This window comes from Marmota marmota, unplaced genomic scaffold, assembly GCF_001458135.2.
Source record: "Marmota marmota marmota unplaced genomic scaffold, marMar, whole genome shotgun sequence".
Lineage (NCBI taxonomy): Eukaryota > Metazoa > Chordata > Mammalia > Rodentia > Sciuridae > Marmota > Marmota marmota.
The window spans coordinates 10203632-10222556 of record NW_026000196.1 but is presented as its reverse complement, the minus strand read 5'-3'; the positions used below and the strand labels follow the sequence as shown (position 1 = coordinate 10222556).

Genomic DNA, 18925 nt, shown 5'->3' with positions numbered 1-18925 from the left:
CCAACAGGAGCTGCATCAGTGCTGTGAAGCACTGAATTCCAGCCAGAAGGTGAGGAAGCAATGAATAGTGACTCTGTGCTAGACACTGCTTCACATGCAATCTCAAGTCTTGTAGAAAGCAAGGGTTAATAGTCCCATTTTGCAGAGGATGAAACTAGGTCTCAGAGAACTCAGACCACTTAATCATCATCACACCAGTAACAAGTCCTGGGTGTGATAACAAGTACGATTAGAACCCATGCTCTTTTGAATATCTCAAAACCTATAAATATAGAGTACGCATAGCCAGAAGCATTCCTTAGGATCCTTCTACCCAAAGACACAAGAGAAAAGAGAAGATATTATGGCATGAGACACAGGAAGAATTAAAATAGTGTTTTAATATAATTTTCAGCAAACGTACAGTATGTACTTTACATCACGTATTTCTAAACTGCTCATCTGGAAAATATAAGCTGCAAAAATACAGTTACCACACTCAAAAATCTATTGAGTATGTGCTTTTTCCCATCTCTATTCTGTGAAACAGGGCGATTTTTACCCTCTTCTATTAAAATTGGGCCTTGGCTTATTTCTTTGGAGCTATTGGAACCCTTGGACAGAGAAGAATTCCCAAGAGGGGGTTTTCTAAAGCATGTCAGGAAGTCATCCCTACAGAAGCCAGAGCAGGGATGGGTATAGGGGATTTGCACACCAGATCCACATTGCTTTAGCAACCCAGAAAAAATGCCTACTTCCAAGGGCTATTGGAGGGCTCTTGACCATATGTCACCTCCTTAGTCCTTGTCACAGGCCTGCGCTTGGGGCCTCAAAGGACCACACATTGGATAGTCCACATGGGGACCCTTGGGTTCTCGGGCAGGGCAGAGCACGCTAAGTCAGGCCTCGAGGTCTGTGGGTGATGGTGGGCTGTTCTCTGCCGGAAGAGGACAGCCCTCAGCTTCTCACAAAGGAGTCTTCTGAAGGTGAGTGTGACTCGGGACAGGTTTTCTCGGTCTCAATGTCTTGGTACTCTGTGCCTAAAGGGGGGAGGAGGGAAGAAGAGCCAAGAGGAAAAGATATCGGTCTTTTCTGTGTTTCCTTTTTTATTAGGCTTACATCATAGTATCATGGTTTCCCAGTGGAATGGAGGAGAGTAGGAAGATGAAGCGAAAAAGCATTGGTTCTGGCTCTACGCAAACCCCAGAGGGTGATTCCAAGTGCAAAGCCCTTTTCAAAGGCCAAGTCTTTCTAAGAAGGATATTTACCTACGTGTCCATTCCAACACCTAATCTGAGGTTCTTTTGTGGGGATAAACAAGTTGTATCTCAATCACTAACTTGTCTTAAGTCATCAATGGCGAACTTAGCTTCCTTACTAGGACTCTCTGTCACTTTACATCTCTATTAAGGAGGAAGTTGGTGCCAGGAAAGACGACTTGACATCACAATGTCATGCTCCCTCCTCCTCCAGCATGTGGGGCCCCCCCCTCTTTTTTTTTCCCATTCAGTCACGGATGGTTATCACAGGTTGAATGAAACAGTCTCCTTACTGGCGCAAGGTTTCTAAACCTATCTGCCCTTCCAAAATAGATGCTGTGGCTTCATTTAAAAAGGTATTAAAAACCCAGCTCATCCCTGTGATGATCTTCAAACTATGCCAGTCTTATTGAATGTGACTTGCAGCTTTCCTGGCCAATGATAGCCACAGTGGGGCCACAGAAGTCTCTGTTCATTTATTGTCCTTCTTAGACTTTGACTTGGTGGTATAAAAGGTGACAGTTTAGAAATGTCACACTTTTACTTGGGATTTTGAAGCCGAGACTTGGCTTATAGAGGAAGGAGCCCATATGATCTGGGCAATTTGTAGCATCCTTGCTCAACTTTTGAAAAGCTCAAGTTCTTATGGTCTTGGGGGTTCTGCTGGAGGTCTTGTGGGTGGGGGGTTTGGAGAGGGTGGGATAGAAGTGAGAGCAATGGGGTGGGTTCTTATTGCATAGTGTAAAATAGAAGTTGATGATTGACTGGAAATCATCTGATGTGGCTCAGGTTGAAGATGGAAGGAGTGTTTTTAAAGGTTTTAATTTTTAAAGTAAAAGTTTAAATTATCATTTTTTAAAAATTCCTATGTCTACAGGTAAAATCTTGCTGAGGTTCTCATCTACAGCTCTTGGCTCATTTCTCTATGAAACTATAGACTCTGGTGGGTGGTCCCTCATGGCAAGTGCTCCAGTGGCTTCATAGTGAGATCCACGTTCTCATTTTGGTGGTTGTATGGCATACTGGAAAGGACACGGGTTCAGGAATCAGACTTGGTATTGGCTCCTGCTGATCTTTTTAACTAGTGAAACCTTAGGAAGTTTGGATTTGCTGAGTTTTAGTTTTCTGAATCTATAAAATGCAAAAAAAAATTATACTTACCTCATAGGGCTGGTGTAAGAAGGCTGCTGGGAGCAATACCTGGGATCATGCATTCATAGCACCTGGCACGTGGGTAGGCCTCTTAGTAAAAAAGAGCTCCCCAGCCCCTTCCCTCCTTTAAGGTGCTAGATTAGAGCACAGTTGGTTTTTAGTTGCATTCCTCTTGTAATTAAACTTCCCTACACTGCATGACTCCAATTCATTTTATAGCCTTAGATTTTAAATCAAATAGTCCTGCCAAACTTGCCTCTGTGAAAGCCATCTTCCATTAGGTTAACATGAATTTAAGGAAGATGTTAATGAAATGGCAAAACCCTCAGCCTACAGAAAGCTAAATTCCAGAAAATTTGCTATGTTGTTCCATTTGCTCATAGAACATAATCATTTCCACCTTATGGAAAAAAGATTTATGATCAACTCCTGATTGTTGACTCGAGTCATTATTTCAAAAACAGAGATGTCTAGACACTGTTCTGGGACTGTGCCTGGGACCTGGGAATAGAGCAAGACATATCTAACCAGTGAGTGGCTTCAGTGTGTCTGAAGCCCCTGGGTTGGGCTTGAGCTCCCCAGGTTGACGGTGTGTGCTGGACTCTACACTGTGCTGATGACCAGCTCTGAGGAATACCTCCACGGCATCTCAGTGCTTTGAAAGTTCATTTCAGAATGCATGAGAATGGAGGAATCTCCTGTTACTTGTTGCCTGTTCATTTCAGGTAGAACATCTCACATAAATGGACCACTGGGATCCACTGGGTAAAGATCAGGTAACGAGGGAAAAGCAAATATCCCCAGAAAACAGCTGCCACGATATCCTGCTTATTATATCAGGGGCATGTGAAAGAGAATGGCGCCTCCTAGTCCATTCCGTCCAAAGACCAAATGTCCCTGAATTCAAGCAGTCCCTAAATGTGAGGAGGGTCCCCCATATCTTGCCTGGGAGGGAAGGAATACCCCAATGGTTAAGAATGTGGGCTTTGGACTCGTAGATCTGGGTTTGAATCCCAGCTCTGCTTGTGACCTTCAGCAAATTCTGGATCACGCAAGCCTCATTTTCCTCCCCTGTAAAATAAAGCTAATAATGGTTCCTGTCTCACAGGGTTATGGTTTAGATTAAATGAGGTAATACATGAAATAAGTTCAGCCTGGCAGCTAGTCAGAGTTAAGTGCTTGACAAATGTTAGCTGAAATGATTATTAGCTATTATTAGTACTTGCTGATTATTCTACCTGGCAGATCTATTAGCTTTGGAGTGCCTGTATTTTGTGTTGCTGGAGAGGAGGGAGAGATTTGAAGTTCTATCCAGAATCTGATTCACTCTTCTTTTCCTAGTCCCTATATGTCTCCCTCAGGTATCCATTTCCATCATTTAAGTTAAAGAAGTCGATTACTTTAGGTGAACTATCAAGTGTCAGAGCTAGAATGACCCCATAGGTTATACAGTTTATTTTCTCCATGATATACAAGAGAAAAATAAGGTTGCCTTCAATAAACTCTGACAACAAAGGGATACTTACCTTCTTCTTAGACATAAATGAGAAGCCTTAATCTCATTCTCGGGGCTGGGAACATTAGGGTTGATGAACACTTACTCCAGGACCCTTTGTGACACTGCTATGACAGAGTTTTGGGTATGAGGATCTGTCTTACCTATGCTGAACTGTTAATGCACCCTAGACATGCTGTGGTGCTCAGCATGTGCTCCAGACAGAGATTGGCACACTATAGCCCTCCCTCCAGTCATGGTCTTTGTAAATAAAGCTTTATTGGAACACAGCCCACTCATTTGTTTACCCATTGTCTGCTGATCTTAGGCTAAAACAACAGGGTTAAGTAGTAGTTATGGAGACTGGATGACCTATAACACCTATGTGTACGACCTGGCCCTTTGTAGAAATGGCACGTGGGCTTGCTGTGCTGGCCCCCTTTAACACGGTGGTCCTTGTCTTCCCACCATCCTACAGGCAGACACCCGCTGCTCTTTAGTTTTTAGTTCCTAGACCACCCATTCTCTGAAGTCTTCCTGACTCTTAGAACCACAAAGAATCAGCTCTCATTCCCAGACACAGACCCCAGCGCTTAACGTATTTCACTGCCTTTGTTCGTGTCTAGATCTGTTTCAGCTCCTTGAACTGTGAGCTCCCATAGGGCAGAGGCCACGTCCAGAGGCTGCCACATTGCCCACATTTAAAACAGGAATGAATGAATAAATACATGCTTAGAATATGGTACTCATTTCAATGCACCCTCATGTGAAATCAACTCTGCATAGAAAAATCATGCCACCACATTGATGGCCTTTGAGAAGTAGGAGTTCTTGCCCCTGTCTCTGAGGCAGCCAGGTTCCTGAGGCATAGGTTGTCTTTGTTTTACTGAACTTCCAACTTTAGGTTGTTTAATCCATGCTTTCCCTGCCGTGATGACCAAGGACTCTGGGAAGGGAGACGGGGCTGGGTGCCTGTGGAGTCAGTGTAGGTTTCATGTTGTTCTAGCAAAAATCCCTGGAAGACATCTTCCGTACATGTGCCACCAGTATTCTTCCAATTTACTCTGGATCAACAATAATACCCTAGAGGAACTGGGGTCCATAGGCTGTCATTTGGGGCTAATTGATCTAAGAAATTAAGTCCTTGAAGCTGTTCAGAGAGGTGGGGTTGGGTACGATTTGGGTGAGTCAGGTATAACAAAGGGGGAAGGGCAGGAAAAAAAAGTTTATTATTTGAAATCTCAAACTGATTTCCTGAGCCAAATCTTATTTCATGAATGCCCTATCTTGGAAAAGTTGGTGCCCCTTAGTTTTTTGACCTGGATTCTATCCTATAGGTTAGAGGGCAGTAGCCTGAGCACAGAGAGGCAGTCAAGCCCTTACTATTTGTTACTTTCCCTAACTTCTGGCCAGACATTTGATTCTCCCAAGATAGCAAAATATAATCAGGTCAGAATAGCAAAAGGTAGCAAGGGTTCTCCATCTGTTGGACCAAAAAACTGCTTTTCTGGGTTTCTCCACTCATCTAAACCAAAGTAAGCCAACAATAATAGAACATGGTATCAATCTAGCAAACAGAAACAGCAGCTGATCCTGCTCTGTCCTGATCCTGGTCTTGACTGTATGGTCAGCCCTGTTGATTTCTGCATATTGACCTTTATTGTTTAACACTGCTGAGTGGGTATTTTCAGTACTCCACGTGGCGATCAGAACAGACACCTTGGGGCTGGCAGGACTGACTGGGTGGAAAAGAAATCACACTTGCCGGGACCTAAAGCAGCATGTAGCAGAACGCCAGTGGGGCAGGCTGAGGGCAGCCAACAGTTCCCTTGCCTCAGAGGATTTTTCTGAGTACATAGAAACTTCTATTTTACATGTTCCTCAAGGAATGGCCACCTCTGGAATGTATGGGAGATCAATACTAAGTAGCCTCAGCAGAATCTTATCCCCCCTGAGAAAATTCCTCTTGTTGAGGGTGGCTGTCACCTCAGGGACCAGCTGGCTGCCCTTGTGTAGAAACTCCTTAAGGGGACTGTGAGAGGAGGATTTTCTTGGTCCTTTATCAGCATGCAGTGGCCTTTTGAGTGGTAGAGTCCCCCAGGGTGCCTGGAGCCTCAGGGTTTTCATTGGTGGAGATGGGAAGAGAGAAGCCAAGCTACAGGTCATCCAGTAGCACACAGCCTCAGCAGAAGGAAGACAGCAAACCCTTTCCTCCAGGGAAGGACACTGCCCCAAACTGTGTTTACCTCCAATGGAGAAATGACATTGGTTTTAAAAACAAACTTTCTTGGTCTGCACGTAGGAGTTAACAAAGATCTGTCAAGAGCTGCAAGCCTCCTTTTCATTGATCTTGGGCAAGTTCAACCAAGATGGTAGAGGAGTTTGTAGCGAGTGAGAGAGAGAACTCAGCATTTACTTTCTAGATTTATTCCACCCCTTACATTTTTGCTCTCTGTTAAGTCCAAGGCAGATCTTATTAGGGCATCTTTCCATCAAAATAACACTCAAAAACAGACACACGACCAAGAGGCTAGATTTAGCCTTGGATGGTTCTTTATAGCATAAAAGGAAAATTAAAACTAGACTGAATTTTAAAAAGTGATACTGGACACACTTGAAAGCAATTTTGCCACAGGGGACTTTCAATTTATATTCAATTGTTGCTGAAACTGAGCCCTGGAGTTGGTTTCCTTTGTTATCCTAACATCTCTTCCCATTCCTTGTAAAAGTTTAGGGGGGAAAAAAATCCAAGAAGCAAAGCATTTAGGAAATTTTTGTTTGTTTTCCAAAGTGAATAGTCCCATGAAACACACACCAGGGTCCCAGGGCTCAGCATATGGGTACTGGGTTGAGAGGAACAAAACAGTATAGGGGAAGGCAGTGACCTATTAGCAGTGTGTTTTCAAAACCAAACCAAAACCTGTACAGAAGGTGACCGAGACCTTAAGAGTGACAAAGCATCTATTTTATATGAACCAGTTGGTGAATTTTTACTAATTAAGGGACTGATGAGCTTCCTATGTTCATGAACAAGGACAGCCTAACACTCCAGAACACAGGCCAATATTTTGGAAGCCTCCTGCCGGAGGTGGCCAATCACACTTGTCCTGCACCATGACAGTGACACAGCTTCCCTTTTGATTGTCTTTACTTGATGCTTCTCTAGTTTTGTGCTGTCAATCAGACCTCCCCATTTACAGTATTTGTAAAAAGTTTGGCCCAGCACCCCTCACCCTTTTCTTGCCTTGTGGGTAAACTATAAATAGGTGTTTGAAGTGAAAAAGCAAACTAACCAACTAAACTTTGGGATCTTTTCAGGTCCATGAAGAAGCATGAGACCCTTTGTTGTGCATGTGCTGTGCTCACCAATGCTCTGTCTCCTTATGGAAATGGTCATACAGGCTTAGTGGGCTGACTGCAAGAGGTTCCCCAAATAATGACAGGGTCATTCTCTGTTTGAGAGTCAGCCACTTTCAAAACACAAAGACCTCTTAGTTCAAGATTGGCCCTGGAACTGCTATTGACATTTCCATGCACTGGACATGTGATGGCTTCTCGGAGCTTGTGGTCTATTATCACAGATGCCACCGCCTGCTCAACAGATTGTGTTAGGGAGCTGCACTTTCTCTCTCCTGTCCCCAGAAGCATCACACATACACACAAAAACCCACATTGAAGTGTGTCTTCTCTACAGGCTGAAAAGAACGCCTCTTGGAATGTGAAGTATGAATATAAAAGGGCTTCCCATGACAGTGATCACTGAATCATGGGAAATAAAGCCAGAAGGCAAATTTGCAATTCATCACATTATCCCCTGTTGTCTCAAATGTGATTCTTTTAAAGGCAGGCTGCATTATACACCCTTTTTGAAGCATTTTTTTTTTCTTGTAACACATTGTATATTCTTGTTTTTTTTTTCTTTCCAGAATATCTAAGTGAAAATAAAATGATAAAAATTACAATAGATTAATTGCATCCCTTGAATCACATTATATTTTTGGTGCATTAAAAAATGAGAAAAGTAAAAGCAACCAGCATAATAAATCCGATCTATAGAACTGTGTTAGTGACTGAAGGGTTAACACAGGTTTTAGAAGTAGTTAAAAATAGTATTAGAGGATTATACATACAACAGTTTGAAATTCATATGCATTGTATTTTTTTTTTTTTTGAAAAAATGGCAAAATGTTTGGCAAATGTAAGCAAATGACTTGGACTGTGTTTGGGGCTCACCGGCTCTGAGCAGGTCAGTCATAGCCAGGCAAGGCCCACAGCTTCCTGAGGTCACTCTGTGGGGCAGGGGGGAGGTGGGCATCACCGCAGGGAGGTGTTGCCAGGGGAAGGGGAGGTGCTGGCCTCCCACCCGGCTCCCCCTTGGACCCTCAGTCTTGAACATGGAAATGGAGCTGGTGAGAGGTGCCAATTACACACTCCAGCACGGATCACCCATTAGCATCGCTGAGAGAACTCTGGGGCCTTGAACCACATGCAGACTGGGTGAATCGTCTACACAGTGACCCATATTGCAAAAGTTAGAGAGGGGCAGGGCTTCCACCCCTCAGACTTGTGCACCTCCCCACCCCCACCAGGAGGGAGAGGGTGGCACCGGGTATGTCACTAGTGCTTAATCTGGCAATGTTCTCAACTTGAACTTGGGTTGGTTGGTTGTTTGTTTTTTTAGTAGACTTTTGTTTTTATATGATTTTTGTTTTGTATGTGTGTACATATCCAGAAATGTCCATCCTCCAAGCTGGCCACCACTGTTCCCTGAATTTGGCAGTGCCTGTTGCTTGCAGCTGTCGGCATCCTGAAAACCATGAGGTGCCTTCAAAGTAGACTGTGAGCCCCAGCAGTGCGAGCGTCCTCCAGGACAATCCCATTCTCTCCTTATTCTGAATCCTGTCTGGCTCTGATTTTTGAGAAAAAGGACAAAGGGTGTGTGTGTGTGTGTGTGTGTGTGTGTGTGTGTTTTGAATTTTTTTTTTTTTTTGGGAAACATTTTTTTCTTTTTTCTTAAGAAAAATGACCCTTTGATTACTAACGCGGAGTTCGGCCCTCCTTTAGTCACTATAAAACGGATTCCATGTTTTCACACCACTCATGGTCTTCCAGGTTGTAGATAAATTTTGTCCTATGTGTCTGGTGTGCAGGCACAGGGTCCCTCCCCAGATTGTCTAGGGTCAGAGTAGAGGCAAAGAACTCACTGGTGCTCAGCCCGCCCTCGTGGTTTTTGATGTAGCGTTTATAGTTTTTCCTCAGGCACTGCCACGTGGTGGTGTAGAGGATGAAGGCGAAGGACTTGAGGGCGATGGCGATGCTGACGTACAGGTATCTGTAGACCACGTTGTCATAGAGGACGCAGGCGCCTTGCTCCCCACAGAACGTGCTCCAGAACAGGCAGGTGGAGTCGATGCCGGCCCCAAAGATGAGCGGTGGGGGGATGAAGCCTGTGGGAGGGAAGAGGCTGTTGAAGGTTCTGGCTGTGGCTCCCTCTTCCCAGCTGTCTCCTTATAGGCCCACTCGGAGGGGAGTCTGCTGAACCAAGGGGCTCTATAGCTGGTGGTTCAAACACCAGAGAGCCGAACTGCAGGAACTCAAATCCCATCTCTGCCCTGCTGCCCAGAGGAGTTATTAAAGCCCTCTGTCCCTGTTTCCCCTTTTGAAAAATGGAGATAATAATAGTCTTTATCAGAGTGGTGTGAAGTCTGTTACTATACGGGTAGTTTTTAGAATGGCGTGTACTGTGCTGTGGTGATATACAGAGTCTGAGAAGGAATAAGACTTTCCTGAAGGAAAACATGCTTAGTGTCAGTCACTCTCCCAGAGGGAACTGCAAAGCAGCATGGAACTGTGCACACGGTTCTCTTGCACGGGGCCTATGGGGCTGTGTGTGTACCTAGTGGAGGAGCCAGGGATCAAAAGGGACCAGAAGTTGAACATGAAGTGTATGTTTAGATATAAAGTGGAAATACGTGCATTTATACTGGCAACTTCCCTTCTACCAGATATTACATTTTGAGAAGACTTTTCATTGTGAGCCAGAAAGCAGTTTGAAAACCTCCCAAGAGAACATTTCAGACACCTATAACTAGTCACCAGAAGTGTCAGATGAGAGGAGAATGTTCACCATCCTTCATTCAGTTCCACAATACTCTATTTGATGGATATGGGTCCTAACTGCACATTAGGATCATCTGGGATGTTCCATCCCAGACCAATGAAATCCAAGTGCCTGGTGTGCAGGTCAGACAGCATTTTGAAAATAAAAATTTCCAGGTAAATCTGGCCAGTTTAGGAGGGTGGGAGGGTTGGGGAAACCCTCTGTACTATGAGGAACTAATGGGTGAGTCATTAATACCAATTAATTGTTCTATAAATAAGTGTCTGAGACCAGAAGATGTCAACACCTTTGGTGAGAGACGTCAGAAGTGAGACATCACTGGAACTAGGTGATGAAATCCCAGCTCTGGGATCCCATGGTTGGTGTAGCATGGTTGGTATATTATGTTACCCAAATGCTCATGTATGAGACAATGCAAGAACATTCAGAGGTGTAGTGATTAGATTGTTTGTAACCTCATCAGTGGATTGAGCTACTGATATAGATTCACTCGGTGGTAACCTAGGTAAGCAGGTAAGGTGGGGCTTGATGAGGTGAGAGACTGGGGGAATGCTTTGTAAGCCTGCTTTCTGATCCCCATGTGTTGAGCTGCTTTCTTCCACCATGATGCTCTGACTCATCTAAGGCCCAAAGGTATGGAGCTGGCTAACCATGGACTGAACCTCTGGAACTGTGGGCCAAAATGAACTTTTTCTACTCTATGTTGTTTTTGTCAGGACTTTTGGTCACAGCAAAAAAAAAAAAAAAAAAAAAAAAAAAAAACTAACAAAAACAACCAGGATCTGGAATGTTCTTCTAGGGCTAACCCCAGAATGTCTGAGTTTCATTTTTAAGGACGGTCCCTCTGAGAACTGCATAAGATGTAGTGCCTAAGTCTAGAAAAATGTGTCTACTTATAAAATCAAGCACATGTTTTGGGAGTTCACAGGCATCTGAAGTTGATGGCCAGAATACTTGCAGGCAATATGACACTTCGCTCCTCAGAGGGGGCTTAGCAGAGGGAAAAGTTGAAGGAGGTGAGCAGCATGGTACTTGGTTCCTGGGGAGGGTCTGTACTATCCTCTCAGTGCTAGTGAGTTTGGTAAAGCCCCAGCTCCCTCAATACTTCTCCTTAAAACTCTCCAATTCTGTCTCTTGTTACCCCAAAGAGAGCCCTGCCCCGCTTCCCCCAGCCCCAAGAATAATTCTCATTGAAACCTCATTAAACTTGCTAAGCAGCTTGATCTAATAAATAAGCTCTTAAATTCAAAATCCCTCACAACCTGCTCCCTCCTCCCAGCTCACTGGAGGTTTGCAACCTTCCCCACACTCCTGGTGTGTTCCCGCCCCCTTCCAAAGGATGCCTTTCTTCATTCTCTGAAAGACAGCCAAGTGGAGGAAGTGCTATGGCAACTGCATAATGGAAACTAAGCCACACGCCACATAATTTAGGTAAAGCACTGGAGATGTGGAGCCAAAGTAAATTATGGATAAATCTGCGGATAAATGGGACTAATTTGGCCTGTTCCTGAGGCACAGTGGGACAATGCAAATCCATTCACTGTTCCATTTCTCTGGGCTTTATTTGGTTATGATCAGCTTTCAAATGTTCCTTCCTCTTCTTCCTTTTGCTTCTTGTGACCTTTCTTGAGGTCATTTCCCCTTGTCCCAGCCTCCCATCACTGTGAGTGATGGTAATATGGAGAAGACACCGCTGGTGGAAGCTCTGTCCTGGGAAGGGACTCCTGAACACAAGTTGGGATCTGGCAAATCAGGTCATACTTAAAAAGCACATCAAGGGTAATTTTGAATACAAAAGAGCTATTTGTTGAAACTGGTTTAAATGAAAATATCCCTCTAAAATGCCAAAACGTAATGCCTTCACATACCTGTACCTCAGTGGGAATTCTTATGATATGCAGTTATCTTTAAAGTAGGGCATACCTGAATGTGCTAAAGATATCAGTTTTATCCTTCCTGTTCCTTGTCAATGACAATGCCCTGGAAAAAGCCTTCAAGTAGTTAGAAAGCTAAGTGCCCATAAGATTTTCATGGTATGCTCAACGGTGGAGACTTATGGAACCAAAAAGGTTAGGGCAAGTCCATCTCTCAGTGCCTCAGTTTCATCTTTAAAATGGAGCTAAGTCCACCTGCTTGTTTAGGATTAAGGAAAATACTGCACAAATGAGGTATCTGAGCATTTTGCAAGGGCCCAGCCCGTCCCTACTTATTCGTGTTTGATACAGAGGGTTTAGGGTGATATATTAGAATAATCTTCAGGTTGAGTACCTGGAGACTTTCCTTCATGAGATTCCTTTTATATTTCTGAATACAGAGAGGATTGGTATTCTTTTCCTTCATATTCATCTTTTCCTTTTTATTGACTTACAATTCTTTCCCAAAGGGGAATTCTAGCTCTCAGGCCTTAAACTCCAAGTATGCAGAGAATACCAAAGATGAGGATCTGACTGGGTCTTTTCCATTATAGGCCTTTGCCATTCACTCACCTGATTAGTCACAGAAGGGAGTCCTACCCTTGCAACTAATTTTCACACTCAGCTATTCATCCTTCTGTGTTTTTCAGTGGGACTAAAAAGCCAAGAAGTCTCTGCAAGCATTTGGTTCCCCTAGACCTATGGGAGACTTCTACAATAGGATGACTGTAATACCTAGTCAATTAACTAACCCCCACCGCAGCACTGTATAGTATACTCTCCTATGCCATAACCCCTTTATTTTACATACAAAGAACCTGAGAATGGGAGATATTTGTCCTAGATCCGATAGTTCAAAACCCCAAACCCAGTAATTTCTCTTCCTTCTAATTCACAGTCTGTAGATTTGAGATGATTTTAGAGCTCTTATTGGGGGATTTCCAGGGCTACCGAGAACATTTTATTCACCTTTCTGCTAAGCTTATAGAAGCAAGCTGGTTTTGAAGAGAGGGAAGCACACAGGGGGTTCTGATCTGTGCAAAGTGTGGAGCCCTCCCTGTTCCAGGGTGGTTAATGTGGAGAGAAGGTTGGCGCCTTATTTTGTAAACAAGCTCTCTGAGTATTTGGCAGAATGCCTCCAGCAGTAGTGGCAGATATGATACATGTCAGCAGGAAGAGTTGTCAGTTGTTCTTACCACCTCTTTTTCAGCCAGGAGCTTACATCTGGAGGTGGTTTCACGGGGGAGGGAAGGGAAGGGGAGCCAGAGAGAGCTGATTTTAGATTGACTCTGCCTCTTGGAAGCTGTGCAACACTGGGCAAGTTATACAAATTTACTGAACCTCTGGCTTGCTGTTCATAAAATGGGCATAATTATATTCCTTTGCAGAGTTTTTGCCAGGATTAAATGAGACACCATTTGTGGAGGGTTCTCAAAAAACTGGGTTTCTTTCCTGTTTCTTAGGACAAAAATATCTAAAGCTCAAACTATATAGGTACAAATCTGTGGCAGAAAACCCTTCAAGCTAAGTTTCTGTAAAACCCTAACTCACAAGAATACTCCACATCCTAAGTCAATTTTGGAGCATTATCAGGTGCCTTTAGAAGGAAGACCTAGTGTCTCTTTGTGTGTTGATCATCTTCTGATATGATCTTGGTTACCTAAGGAATGAGGAGTGAGGTGATGATGGTGTAGAATTAGGGTAGAAATTGTACATTTTGGAAGAATGTTCTCTCTGGACTCTGAAAGAGCAGTTCTCCCCTCATTGATAGGGAACAGACAACCCTTTGTTAGGTCAATGAAGGTGACTTAGGAACAAAGCACCTAGCAGCCCCATGCAAAAGAAACACCAATCAGGTACTGAGGGAACTGTCTGTCAATCAGTGGGGTCTCCTGGCCAATCCTGGATCTCAGCCAGTTCCCAGGACCAACTCCAGTGGGACAAGGAACTCTAAAAATCCCTTTTCTTGTCCCAAGCCCTCGCTTCCTGCATTAAGCCCCATAAAACCCCAATTCAGTTGTCCCCATGCAGTTTCTCCTATCTGCTCTGTTGGTCTGATTGAGATTCCACTCCAGGCGGAACTATATAAAGCCAAGCCTCCTTCAGTGGCCTTTTAAAATTTGCCTCCTTTTTGGTTCCGGTCATTGCCTGACCTTACACCCTTGAATTAAGGGAATAATTCTATAAACTGGGCCCAGGGTGCTGACCCCCACATGCTTTCTGTCAGAAAGCAATTTATCTGCAACCCTGTCTGATTTAAGTCAATAAGATATGTTATATTCCTCAGCAAACAACCTGTTATTTGCAGGAGAAACATAGACCTGAAATGCTGATAAGAACACAAGTTACCTTAGCAGGGAAGGGCAGGCACTTTTGTGACCTTTACATGGACCAGAGATAAGGATATTTCCCCCTAACCATAAAATCTGAAAGAACAGGTTCCAATTAGAACTGGTCAGCATGGGCCAAAGTGACTTGAAGTTGTCATATGCCATGGGGACTTGAAATTGTCATATGCCATGGGTACTTGAAAGTCAATGCCATCCTGCTGTCAGTCAAAAGTTGAGAGGTGGACCTTGGCAGGACTCTCCGGTAACTTTCCTGGGATCTCCAGTGTAAGGGTAAAAGAAATTGAAGTTAAAGCGTAAAAGTTAAAGGGTAAAAGACCGGGTGTTGTAAAAGTTTCTAAGCTGCAAGGTCTGAGTTAAAATGTAAAGGAGGTATTGTTAGGTTTCTATGTTACATGCAAAACCTGAAATTTCGGTAGCTGTTAAGACAATGCTTAGAACCGCCCAGTAAACATTTCCCCTGATTGTCTGGTTGTTTAATAACTGAAGGGGTCTGTGTGGTTGCACGCAGGCCTTGCAGGGCCTGAACCAATCAGTTTGAATGTGTACTCTCCTTAGGAATGACCTATCACTCCAGCCTGACCTGTTCCCGCCAATGAATGAACTAATCAGGTTTAGGAGTTGTTGTTCAATTTTCCTGCGCCTAATGATGATTTGTTCTGATGTATACAAAGCCCTCCGCCCTCCCCAAAAAGTGTACTTAAGCAGTGCTCAGCCCCTGCTCGGGGCTCTGGGCTGCTTTCCCTTCTTGAGTGGGCATGGAGCCCCAGCATGCTGGTTCAATAAATCCCCCTTCTGCCAATTGCATGAGTGGTCACTTGGTGGTCTCTTTCTCCGACGTTTCGCGGGACCCTTACACCAGTAGGGCAGGAGGGACACACTGACCTTCTCCTGAGAGGACTCACTCTCTGTTGAGAATGTTCCCTTCTCCCTTCCCTTCTAAATAAACTGGAATGATCACAAGAACCAGTAGAAAGGACAGCCATGGCTGCTTCAGCTCCATGGCGGGACCCTTGCCTGTACCATCACATTCTCTTGCTGGGCAGGGACTTGTGGACAAAGCAGACAGCCACCAGGTCCCCATCTTGGGGGCATGGTGTGGTGGGAGGATATGTGTAGGCTCACTGCTGTTCCTTGCTATTATGGAGAATATTAAAAGGATTAAATCTTACTTCCTATTACAATCTGGCTCAAATTATAGCTATATATATATATTTCAATGCAAAAATTGCAGCACTGTTTAAGGAAATTGTCTGTTTTCCAGAAATCTATTAACAGAGATTAAACATCTGGGCCCCACAGCTTGGCTGTTTAATTCACTCTCAAGGTTGAAAAGGCAGGGCCCTATTTATATTCTTTGGTCTACACTTAAAAGGTGAACTGAAAGGCTTTTGTAAGGGAAATAAATCCACCCTTTATAGGACAAAGGGAAGCTGCAAATGACTTCCATTTACATTTAAAAAGATAACCATTCCTCTCCAGCTTACCTGCCAAGACTTGAATTCCGCCATGGAATCTACTTAACCTGGTGGAATTACTCTTACATCCAGTACCAGCCAGAGAGGAATATGGAAAGGTGTATTCTCCTGAAAAGATGGATGAGTTTCTCTGCTTCAGCAATGCCAAGAAAGAGATCGGACTGTTGACATCAGCAAGCATCTTCCAGGGACACCTGACATTCACTTTTCTTAAATTGGCAAAGTCAGGATTTGCTGTGTGTTCTAATTTCATTCTTGGGACTCTTGTTAAAGCCACTTAAAATGCCTGCCCAAAGCCACCTAGATAGTAATGGCATAGGGGTCGCTATGTGAGGCCAGAGCAGCAGGAAGCGCTGAGAGCCTGGTGCCTACTGAATGTTTGCAGATTAAACAGATCAGTGCATGGTGAATGAAGAAGGAAAGGGGGCTTCCGTGCTGCCAACAATGTGTCCTGCTTCCCTTCACCTGGGATTCCTGGGTGAGCCATGCTTTCCTAGGAACATTTAAATGTGCTCAGTTCTCCACTTTTTTCTCGATTCACGTAGGAGCTCAACAAAGGTTTGCGTGACAGCAGGAGTTTCCAAGACACACTTCCCCAGGGTAATTCGTGAATGTGGACAAAACCCCTGGACAATCTGCTCAGGAATGATCCCTTCATCTGGAGTTGCACCTCATGGGTGACCTTCCCAGGGCTGTTTGCAGGCATTGGCGGATAGGGGCTGTGTGGTGAGCCCCGCCAGTTCCTCTCAAAACCCTGGAGAGGCTTGATTAACTGCATCTGTTATCTCGGTCTATTAAAGACTTCCCCATAGACCCACTCACAGGGCTCAAAACCTCAGCTTCATCTGAGCCTCTGCAGCAGCTTTTTTGCTAAGATCTTATGGGGGCAGAGGGAGGAGGTTCAAGAGCTGCTGTCTCACTCTATGGCTCTCACTGGTCTCTGTCTTTCCATCCCCCTGCTCTAGCCTTGATCAGCATCTTCTTACCTCAGTGCTTCTGATTAGTTGTCCTGGATCCTGCCAAACCACTTATTCTCAGGCTGATGTCCCTAAATCAGAATTCCAAGTGCATATCCAGTCTTCCATCAGAGACCCTCCTTTGTGCCACCCTGGTAACTACTTGGCTGAGTAAAATCTTTTCCTTTGAAACTCGGGGTTCTCTAACTTTTCCAACCTTATGTCTTCCCTATCCCTACTTCATTGGCCTACCTGAGGCCCTCACGGAAGGATGTTGCTCCTGCTTATTTTCACTACCCTGGTAGCACCTTGGATATGGATGGATCTTAGTGAATGTTTCCATTAAATTGACTTGATGTGACAGCCATGACAAGGAGCAAGTCCCCCCTGCCCCCCATTCCCAGTGCTGGGAATAAATGCAGGTAAGCACTCTGAGCTACATCCCCAGCGCCAAGAACAAGATTCTTAAGCAGACCGCTGAGCAAATGGCTGGACCACAACCCTCAACGCAGGGACCAGGCCGTTTGCAACAGGATGGTAAAGAAGGACCACAACTACTGCAGGATTCTGCTGAGTGGATTATTGTGTTGTTGTTGTTTTTTTTCTGAATTTACTGTAATTTCTCCAGCTCAGTGGCCTCCTCCCCTACACCAAGCTTGTCCAAGCACATGGAATTCTACATTTTGGACTTTAACAACTTGCCCTTGACATCAAGGCTATTTACCCCTGTTCCTCTTTGGATTGCCATGCCCTGGGCTTTGGCATCTCTCAGAACTGCTCTACCTTTTTAATCTCAAAGCCAGACATCAAAGGTTTGGCCACAGCTTCCATTATTCACTAGGACTGGCTAATGCAGTTCATTTCTTTCTTTGTCCTTCCTACTTCTACCTGTCTTTACCTCTTCCTTAATCAGCCCAGTATCATGGTCAGTCACTTCAGCCTCAGTTTGATTATCATGTTTGATTTCTTTGCTCCGTTGATACCACCTCTACTTCAGGGCTACTGGGGAAATTCTCAGTGCACACCTACCGATGCTACTATAGTTTCTGCCCTTTCTATCAACTCATTTCCAAGGGGAAACCAATGTCACCTTCACTTCTAGGTCCTGTCCTCTTTCATTATGATAACCACGGCCAAGTGTCTGGCATTGCTGACCCCTCTTCCACCCTGACCCACTGAGGGTGGTATGTCAGTACCTGTACACATGATAGCCACTGGACACATGTGGTTACTTAAATGAAAAATACATAAAAATCACTACATCTGGCTCACAGAAGCCATTCTTCAGGCACTCAATAGCCACATGTGGCTAGAAAGTTATATTAGACAGTGCTGGTCACTCCCAAATTGCTCCTCATCTTTCTGTCTCAATAAATCCCCATTCACAGCATCATCTAAGCCATTTCTTAGGACTTGTCACTGTGGGTGCCTCTCTCCCACATACTCGGTTCTTACATTTGGAATTCAAGGGAGATTGGTTCCAAAGCCCCCATGGATAGCAAAATCTGTAGATTCTCAAGTCCCTTATATAAATGGCCTAGTATTTAAATAAAGCCTGTATACATCCTCCTGCATACTATAAATTATCTCTGGATTACCTATAATACCTGACACAATGTAAATGCTGTGCCAATAGTTGTTGTTCTGTATTGCTTAGGGGAAAATGATCTGTATGCACATGTTTAGTACAGATTCAATTTCTTTAAAAAGCTTACAGTGACTGAACATGGAACTTGCAGATATGGAGGGTCATCTGTACTTCTGTTCAGAGAATAAGCCTTATTAATATTTCTCAACGCCACCCACCTTTCCCCACAAACCTCCCTCAGCTAGTCTATTACACCAGCACCTGATTACTTAGTCTCCACTTGACCTTTCTCATCAAGTTTTAATTCACCACCATCTCTAATCTCTGCCCCCAACACTGGGCTTTCTTCAGCCTCCAAACATGCCATATCCTTGCTCACCCCCAGGGCCTTCATTGAAAGCATCCTCTCCCCACTACCAGCTCATTTGCATAACTTTTAGGGTGGACATCACATCCTTTCCAAACCCATTGCCTGCATCCCAAGGCAAAGTTATGTGGCCTTTCCATGTGTGCCTGTCGTGTCAGTGCCAACTCCATCATGGATCTTGTCACTTCTGACTGTGATGTCCCCACTGTATCCCCATTACCCATGAGGGGCCAGCATAAAGGTTGGCAATGGCATAGAATCTGATTTAT

At 44.3% G+C, this 18925-nt stretch overlaps 1 protein-coding gene across 4 annotated transcripts in view; it reads right to left on the bottom strand.

Annotated features, from left to right (window-relative positions):
* Window positions 1–360: 360 nt before the first annotated feature.
* Window positions 361–18925, bottom strand: part of Slco3a1 (solute carrier organic anion transporter family member 3A1) — a 254468-nt gene continuing 235903 nt past the window's right edge. For 3 of the 4 annotated variants that reach the window (XM_048790315.1, XM_015493105.2, XM_048790316.1), the window contains one exon: window positions 6417–9332. In XM_048790315.1, the coding sequence (XP_048646272.1) occupies window positions 8953–9332 (380 nt within the window). In that variant the 3' untranslated portion in view covers window positions 6417–8952. Of the gene's footprint in view, window positions 1020–6416; window positions 9333–18925 lie in introns of those variants that run through there. The other variant, XM_048790314.1, reaches the window with a different exon arrangement.